This window comes from Bombyx mori, chromosome 25, assembly GCF_030269925.1.
Source record: "Bombyx mori chromosome 25, ASM3026992v2".
Classification (NCBI taxonomy): domain Eukaryota; kingdom Metazoa; phylum Arthropoda; class Insecta; order Lepidoptera; family Bombycidae; genus Bombyx; species Bombyx mori.
The window spans coordinates 10,542,332-10,551,924 of record NC_085131.1 but is presented as its reverse complement, the minus strand read 5'-3'; the positions used below and the strand labels follow the sequence as shown (position 1 = coordinate 10,551,924).

Sequence of the window (9,593 nt, the reverse complement as noted above, 5' to 3'; positions counted from 1 at the left end):
AATATAAGCTTCTATGTGGGTAATAAAGTTGATTTCACCCTCAAGTAAGAAAAGCCTATAAATCTGATTAGGATTGAGCAAGCCGGGCTCCGGGTGGTCACGTCGGTGAAGCACCACAAATACTAATAATCCGTGTGCATTGTCTAATCTTATAACGTGCCTTAGCAGATGTATACCTTCCTTTGGTATTGATTGATGATTTACTATATCAAATGGAACAGTTAATGAATTTACCCAGTTTTGAAATATTAATACGTCATCAATACATTTGTTTTGAAGCTCAAAAGATCTTAACTTTGAATTAGTGTTTGGACATTCGGATTTGTTCGAGTAATTTCATAAATAGGTATGCGTGAACCCACCGTTGTGGCGACAAGAGGGGTAAGTACTTGGAAATTGTAGATGCCGCAGCATTTGTGGGGCTTCGACAGTCGTAATGCTTAACTGAGTAGGAAATAGTCAGCAGTCGTAAGGTTAAACTCTAGAGAAACAAGATATCGGTTGCCGAGGATTTATATCCGGTCGGTCGGGTTACCGTGCTGACACGAGTTCAAGTGATGCGATCGTATATTGAAAAGGATATAGTAGGCTGAACTCCGTCGTAGGGCAGGTCTGTGGAGTTGCAGTCGGAATGTGGGTCCTGCCCGTCCATCATCATCTGGGATTGGTGCAACGCGCTGGCGTGCATGCGGGCATGTTGGCGCAGGTAATCGGGCGAGGAGTGATGCGCACTCATCAGCAGCTCTGAGTGGTGCAGCACGGGCGCGTGAGGCAACGGCGGGGACTCCCGCTCCGGGGCTGCAGGTGGCGACCGCGCCAGTCCGCCCCCCGCGCCGAAGAAAGGAGAATACGGAGAGAATACTTGGCTCTCGTGCAGCGATGGGTTCGGTATCGCCACTGCGGTTGGTAATCCTGTGTAAGGCCGCGGTGACGGCGATTCCGGGAATTTGCTCTCCGGGGACTGCCTGACGCCCTCCCCCAGTATTCGACTCACGGTCCTCGGCGTGATGCGTGTGTCGGTGACCTTATGTCGTTTCTTCCTCGATGGGACGACGAGGCTGATTGCTTCGCTCTGTTCGGGGTTCAATTCCCTCTCGAACTGGCCGTTCATCGGCCCGTATAGAGGCCCGAACGGTTTTGGCGGCGTCTGGAACATGCCTGTCGGAGGCCGTAAGTGAGGACCTGGTCCGGGGCCGCCCGCCTCGGGGTGTAGCTGGAAGGCCACACCGCCTGGCGCGCGGGCTCCGTTCATTTGATTCATTAACATTGAATTATGTGGAAGGAACGGTACACCATTCGGTGTGGCTCCATGATGTACTGTAAGGTTACCTGGCATCTGTCTCTCCGGAGGCTTGGGCGTTGGCGACTTTCTATCAATGAGCCGTGCAGCTCGCATCAAATCCTTGTTCAGTTTGTCTGCCGCTGCCGATGCCGCTTCAGACTGCTTCCCCAGAACACGTCGCTGGTGCACGAAACGTGTGACGATAGAGTCGATAAGTGTTGCAAGCGAAGCTGTGATTTCATTTTTCAATACATCTGCTAAGCCCTCAAGGTCAGCCCCGGAGATGGGACCAACAGATCCTGTGTTGACCCGTAAAGCATCCAATCGTTCAGCCAGCTCAGATGAGAGAGGTGGTTTCGGCGTCGGTCCAAGTTGCCTCTGCTGCGGCGAATGTTGGTTAGACTGAGGTCTTATTTGCTGATTGTTTTGTTGTTGCTCAGCAGCTTCTTTTATTCTGGCTTCCTGTTCTAAGAACAATTTTTGGCTGACATTTAGATACATGGCTGCCGCGCTATTAAGATGTATTTGAGGATGAGGCGGATGCATATGATCTGTTGGTGGCAAATGCGGCATCATAGGTAGCGTTCCGTTAAATCCTGGCTGAAGGTGTGGGTGTCCTACTGCCTGCGCGTGCATCTTTGCGGTCATCATTTGGTTCATCACTTGAGAAAACATCTTTGGTGTAGCTGTATTTGTTAGAGGCGGCGGTAATTCTTTGGCCGGAGATGCGGGTTCGGATTTCGGGATCGACTCTTCGATTTGTTCTACATCACTGGAAGCACCGTCGTTATCGACTGTCTCAGACTCCTTCCCTACTCTATTGCATAGTTGCACATATTTTTCGTGCATCTCAGCTAACTGCTCTTGCAAAGTTCTAAGTTGTGATTTGAGTGCATTTTTTTCTACTAATTTTTGTTGTATGGGTGGTCGCTCACCGTCATCCTCCGAGTCGTCTGAGACCGTGTGGGTGCTGCTGCTGTGGCTGGTACCGTAGCGCTCCGCTGCACCGTCGTGCTGCTGCGGATGATACAGCTTCCGTTTCTTGCAGCCATTTACCTGTGGTTGTTGCGGCGCAGGACTCGACCGCATCGTAGACACTATATTTTCAACACGAGCACGTTTTACATCTAAGGGTCTGGGGGAGGAGCGTTGAGCATCACTATCACGATCTTCTGGTTCAGGCTTAGGAGCGATTAAGTTCTCTGAAGACGGAGGAGCTGGAGGCGGAGACGCGTGTGAGTTCCCGGGATTTTCGAGCGAGAGGAGGGCGTTGTCCAGGTCCGGCCGTGAGTCGTGCGAGCAGGGTCGTTCCGGTGATCGTTTCTCTGTTTTCGGTTCGTCATTGTTGTTATTTGCTAGTACGTTGTTGTTATCCGAGGAGAGCAGTAACTCTTTATTGCGGCTCTGTAGGATGTCTCTGAGGACCCGGTGCGCGATCACGCCGCCGTTCGCTTCGTCTCCGTTGTCGTCTTGTTTTGTTGTTCGTCCGAGAAGTTCGTTCAACATTTCGGCCGGCGCGTATCCCGGTCCGAAGAGGCCGAAGTGTTGGCGGCCCTCGAAGATGGCGCTGTATAGTCCACCACTCATGAGTGCGGCGCGCGCGGGCGCGATTCCGTTCGTCGCGAGAGTCGAGTAAGAATTGCGCGGCTCGCCGGCGTCCACGCGCTGTCTGGCGCGTTTCTGTTTCCTTAGTAGTTTATCCGAGTAGGGCGCGTGAGAGTCGGCCTCCTCCTCCGATGACATTATAGGCTTGGAGAGCCCTTATTGGCCGGGCGTGCGGCGGGCAGGGCCCCACCGCGCTACTCGCGCTGCATCGCCCGTTCTGCAACAGAGAGGGGAGCGCGATCACAACACCTGCCTGCGTGCAACGCACCAAGCGCGTCTGCATGCTTCTTACATCTTACATTATCATATAATTTACTAGTAAATTTCTTTAATCCACCTCCTTCGAGATTATCATTAATTTTTAAAATACTAAAGGAACATTTTCAAACTATTTTATATATTTTTATTAATTCACATTTATTAAACATTATTTATAAAAGTTTGGTATATGTTTTAATATAAATTAAAGAAATTAATGAAAAGTATAAACTAAGACATGATAATGGATCAGCACTGATAACATGAAATTTTATATTAGATATTTGTCTAACATTAGCCAATTTGTTTTTGATATTTTATCGTTTTCTTATAAGAAATCACAAAATATTAGATAATTCATAGAACCAAAAAAAATTCTACTAAGATATTACATTCAAATCTAATATAATCTTTTTTTTTATTGCTTAGTTGGGTGGACGAGCTCACAGCCCACCCAGTGTTAAGTGGTTACTGGAGCCCAAATACATCTACAGCGTAAATGCGCCACCCACCTTGAGATATAAGTTCTAAGGTCTCAAGTACATTTACAACGGCTGCCCTTGAAACCGAAACGCATTACTGCTTCACGGCAGAAATAAGCGGGCTGGTGGTAACTACCCGTGCGGACTCACAAGAGGTCCTACCACCATTAATATCTACCTAAAATATAGAATTATTTCGTCAATATTGTAATAAGACACGAGTAGGTAGGTCGGAGCATTGTATTAGATAAAATTGTATACATGGTGAATGACAAAAGATATGGGCTTCCGCGGTATTAGCGTGGGCGCACATTCTCGGCCCTTGTCGGTCCGGTAGGTTTCAGTTATGACAGAATACATCTCAAACAAGACCGTGCAAATTGCCTAACATAGTACATTTTATTCATCCCCCTCCAACGATCACGTTAAAAGAGAGATAGATAAACATTCCGGACCGGCACGATCGCGCAATATGCGATCGGACTTAATTCCTTTTGGAGCGTGACCCTGTATTCAGCGGGACAATAAAGGCTAAAAATGTCAGAAATAATTCTATGAGACACACGGTTAACGTACTGTTTCCGTTACCATTGACGACACGTTGTTTTTTCTGTGGTATTTGAACGTAAATTGACGTAAATTCATTCTGAAAATTGTATAGGTGTAATGAATGATTGAATGTCAATCTGTCATATGACAATTGATAGTTGTTTAAATATTTTTTCAGTTAATGGACGATTTGAAATGTGTGTGAAAGAATTATTGAAGAAAGGGCATTAAATGTTGTTTTGATTTAATTATTAATATTGTTTTAATTGATGCCTTTTTACTAAAGAGTTTTTTACTCTGGTGTAGTTAGGAGTAGTTGTGATCACCTTATGAAGATTTACAGGTTGATATTCGACTGGAATTCCAAAAACTTGTCCACTTGGTGTAGCAATGGAAGTTATGCATATGACGTTTGTTTTTCCATCCGCCATTGATTTCATGGTAAAATCAAATCTTAATTTCTCCATTTTCTCAATATATTATAGCAAAAATGTTGTTTTATAATGGTATTTACGGTGTTTAAATAAGAAAAGACGAAATTGCGTTTCTTCTAAATAACAAGAAACAACATTTAATGCCCTTTCTTCAATAATTCTTTCACACACATTTCAAATCGTCCATTAACTGAAAAATTATTTAAACAACTATCAATTGTCATATGACAGATTGACATTCAATCATTCATTACATAGGTATCTATGTACCTAGTGTTAGTCAAACAAATATCAGAAAATGATACATTTTAAAGCATATATTGTTTACAGAGTTCCATTATTGATACAAAACCTTATGCGTTTATCGTTTTAAGGGTAAGTTAGGTGTCCTTCTAATTATGTCTTCATTTACGTAGTCCCCTCGTTTTCTAATTGGAAAAGAATCGAACTTTGATTTCAACTAATAACTTTGTATTGAGTATAAACCCATCTTATGTTATTTCCGTAACTAAATGTTGTTTTGTTACAATCAATTAGTCTAATAGAAATTGTAACGGACGATAATTTTATTGCACTTGTAGACGAACGAGCATACGGCTCATCTAATGGTGAGTGGTTACCGTCGCCCGTGGACGTCAGCAATGCCAGAGGCAGAGCAAATGAAATCAAATAAAAAAAAAAAATTCAACATAAATGAAAGTACATACTTGTTGAACGTCAAAAGAACTACCGTCAATTCACAAAAACTAGCCTCTGTCCTGAGAAAAATTGGCAAGAAACTCAGCGGGCATGTCTTTTTTTTTTTAAATATTAGTTTTTTTTTTAATATTAGTTTTTTCGCAAAGCCGCGACCTACCGTAGTAAGATCGTTAATTTATGCATTCTACTCATCCCCCGGAAGTCGTGATCCTTTGGAGCCGCGCTGATCCCGCGTCTCTAGCAACATCCGCCCCGGCAATTTGCCGTCGAGCACAATGAGATGGTATCAATAGCGGATGACTTCCGATGTTGGCGTGACCACTTGCGACCGGCGACACGCCTGGTCTCCTACCTCTGCATTATGTTACAGAATACCTACACGTGATTAGAATTAAAACAAGCGAACGTTTGTTTTACTCGTTTGACGCTGATTTCCGCGGTGAAGGAATAACATCGTGTAATAAAAGTGAAACCCGCAAAATTATAATTTGCGTAATTACTGGTGGTAGGACGTCTTGTGAGTCCGCGCGGGTAGGTACCACCGCCCTGCCTATTTCTGCCGTGAAGCAGTAATGCGTTTCGGTTTGAAGGGTGGGGCAGCCGTTGTAACTATACTGAGATCTTAGAACTCATATCTCAAGGTGGGTGGCGCATTTACGTTGTAGATGTCCATGGGCTCCAGTAACCACTTAACACCAGGTGGGCTGTGAGCTCGTCCACCCATCTAAGCAATAAAAAAAATCTGTGACCGCTTTGGTGTAGTAAGTAATTACCTCGTGGTCTAGATAGGACTACTGTTCGGAGGCAAAAGGTCCTTTAACGTTACTGATATTAGAAGCGAACGTTCAAACGTAACTTGGAAAGAAAAACCAATTAAATTCTTGGTCGCAAATCAAATGTTTGAGTTATTAGAAAACTTCTCCCTGCTAATTACGGAACATAATTTTTATTACTGGTGTTAGGACGTCTTCGGAGTCTGCATGGGTAGGTACCCTGCTTATTTCAGCCGTGAAGCAGCAATGCGTTTCGGTTTGAAGAGTGGGGCAGCCGTTGTAACTATACTGAGACCCTAGAACTCATATCTCAAGGTGGGTGGCGGCATTTACGTTGTAGATGTCTATGGGCTCCGCTAACCACTTAACACCAGGTAGACTGTGAACTCGTCCACCCATCTATGCAATTAATAAATAATAATAAATAATGTGAACGTAAGTGAAAAAAGAAATATCAAGCATTTGCATTCAAAGATGAAACCTAAATAACTTTAGTTTACAATTTAACAAATAATTATTAATTTAAATATTAAGTCACACACGTCAGCGCAGGGAAAACCGTGCGGTTGCAAATTTCCTTAAATTATCGTCATAAGTTAAATGCCTTCATAAGTAAATTATATATTCGGTCCCGAGATTACATTTTTTTTAATTATTATTTTTAATTGCTTAGATGTGTGGACGAGCTCACAGCCCACCTGGTGTTAAGTGGTTACTGGAGCCCATAGACATCTACAACGTAAATGCGCCACACACCTTGAGATATAGTTCTAAGGTCTCAGTATAGTCACAACGGCTGCCCCACCCTTCAAACCGAAACGCATTACTGCTTCACGGCAGAATTAGGCAGGGCGGTGGTACCTACCCGTGCGGACTCACAAGAGGTCCTACCACCAGTAAAAAACGTTGTTTGAAATCCTTAATAAAATGTGTTCAATCTTTAATTGAAATCAAGCTTTGAAAAACGCAATCCTTAAGGTTCCTACTGCTACTATCAGTTGTGAAACTGCATTTCGAGTCTGTAATAAAATCATAACCATTTTAAAGTATCTGTAGTGGTATACTATGAATTAAAAGAAAAATAACTTATAAATGCATTGCAAATTCTTGGATATTCGTTGTCACGTCAAAAACGATACAATAAAAAACATAGTATTTAAGGTTTAGTTAGTCGTATTATTAGAGTTAAATATGATTAGTTTTATTCCAGATGTCCATCATAATACAGTTCAAAAAAATTCGATGATTTTTTTATTGTAACGAGCAGAGATATAAAAGAAGACCATAGCATACACATACGCATTGGTTAGGTTAGTTCTCATGAAATTTCGAAATTAGGTACAAATACATTTTTAGAATTCTCATCAATTAATTTGGTTTTTTGCAAATGTTACTTGAAAAACTATGCCTTATTTTTTCACGTTGTTTAGTTTATGTATCAACATTTCTTTCAACCTGGCATTGTTTTCCAAAAAAAATATTTACTTAATTGATAACATCCCAAAACTATCCATGCCATAGTTTTTAAATTCGCCAATAGGCAAAGGGCTTAGCCCATACAGCCTTATAGCAAACCTATATGCTGTCAAACGAAAGAGGTGTTTGTGACTTGAACAACAAATAAAAAAAAAATAGCTAATGCTTATAATTCACAGGCTTCTTAGTTTATTTTTGTTCAATTCAATATTTATTGTAATAATAATTAATAGTGGTCCCCAGAATTTAGTATACACAATTAGAGTGTTTTTCAATTAATTCGATATCTTTTCGGTCTATTTTGTCCTACAAATGTTACTAGAATTTGCTAATATAGTGATCCCCAGAATTTCGTATACGCAATTACACTGTTATTACTTTTGTGAAGTCGTACCTACATGAATTGCGACCTCTTTTTGGCTGCCATTTGCGGTCATTTCGGTACGTGAGGCTCACTATACATCGCGATATCACAATTGGATATTCACTTGGAATTTCAATTGGAAAAACCAACTTTATGCGTATTCGTTTTAATCATATTTTACTATATATTTCGTTGAACTAATATTTTTCAACGTTGAACTAATCGGGACAGAGCGAAATGAAACTTACGCGGACGGCATACGGGTTTTCAATTTTGTTCGTGTTTGCATTTTAGAGTGTTTGAAATCTGAGTCGCTGAACCATCTCGAATTGTTCCGGTGTTTCCGTAATTATATTTGTTGAATTTGTATAGAAACAGCGCATTAAAATGTCTATAGATTGTCCGGTTTGGCAATCTACAACGTTGAGGATATGTCATGCGTTATTTCTAAATAATATCTAGTCACAATAGCGTATTTTAAAGATTTTTTTTATTTAAACTAGAACAATTTTGTATGTGACAAAACTTGTTTATGTTTGGTTGTTTGATTTACATTTATTCTTAATCGTCTAATCAATATGAACAATAACAGTTTTTTTTTTATTCTTTATTAAAGCCATACACCTATTAGGTTAAGTCGGCATAACAGATTTAATATGTATATTTTAAAGTTTTTTTTTTTTTTATTGCCCTTGTCGGCAGACGAGCATACGGCCCACCTGATGGTGAGCGGTTACCGTCGCCCATGGACTTCAGCAATGCCAGGGGCAGAGCCAAGCCGCTGCCTACACAATATATATTTTTTTTCCAATGTTTCTTCTGGGTAAGAATTTTCGTCTTTAGTGTAGTTTTGAATGAAATTTTAAAATATGTGAGAATCTAAAAACTATTACGTTAGTGTTACGTTAATTTTATGATAATATTATCACCCTTCTCATAAACCTCCGTTGCGTACAGCTATTTATGACAACAATAAAACAATTCCGGTAATTACCGATACACGAATAAATAATGCGTTGTCGAATTGTGATAGCGAATTAAATCGTATAGCTTTTAAGCATCACGACATTTATAATGTACGATTTTGTTTTACTAAAATATTGGCACTGAATCAAATACCAGATAAATAAGGGCGATGTAATGCTAAGGCATTTTAGTTAAAATAATGTTCAGAAAACAGAGTTAATGATTTTTTTATTTACTAAATTTCTTGACAATATTTTAATGATGACAAAAATAGGAAAGTTATTTTGTTTGATTGCCAAAACAAACTTTTTTAGCATTTGTGAGATAGACGATAAGGCGAAATAAAGATCGGGGCTTATAAACGGTAGTTCTCACGGGTTCGAGCACGTGTTCCCTTTGACCTGTTGATTTCCGTGCATATCGCACCGGTAGAGGCGGACTCAGGTTGAGCGGCACGTCGATTTATCGATACACATTTAATTCGAAATTGTATCGATAAAAATAACGCTAAAGTGCGAATGTATGTAATAAGACGGGCGGGTCGCCTGTCAAACCAAACAATTGAGTTTTTTTTTTAATTAGTTTATGGGTGGGCGAGCTCACAGCCCACCTGATGTTAAGTGGTTACTGGAGCCCATAGACATCTACAACGTAAATGCGCCATCCACCTTCAGATATAAGTTCTAAGGTCTCAAGTATAGTTAC

General features: G+C 41.0%; 1 protein-coding gene across 3 annotated transcripts in view; it reads right to left on the bottom strand.

The window, feature by feature from the left end:
- LOC100302610 (prospero) overlaps positions 1-9,593 on the bottom strand; it is a 164,355-nt gene that overhangs the window by 24,719 nt on the left and 130,043 nt on the right. For 2 of the 3 annotated variants that reach the window (XM_062676169.1, XM_062676168.1), the window contains exon 6: positions 584-3,104. In XM_062676169.1, the coding sequence (XP_062532153.1) occupies positions 584-3,025 (2,442 nt within the window). In that variant the 5' untranslated portion in view covers positions 3,026-3,104. The remainder of the gene's footprint in view (positions 1-583; positions 3,105-9,593) is intronic. The other variant, XM_062676170.1, reaches the window with a different exon arrangement.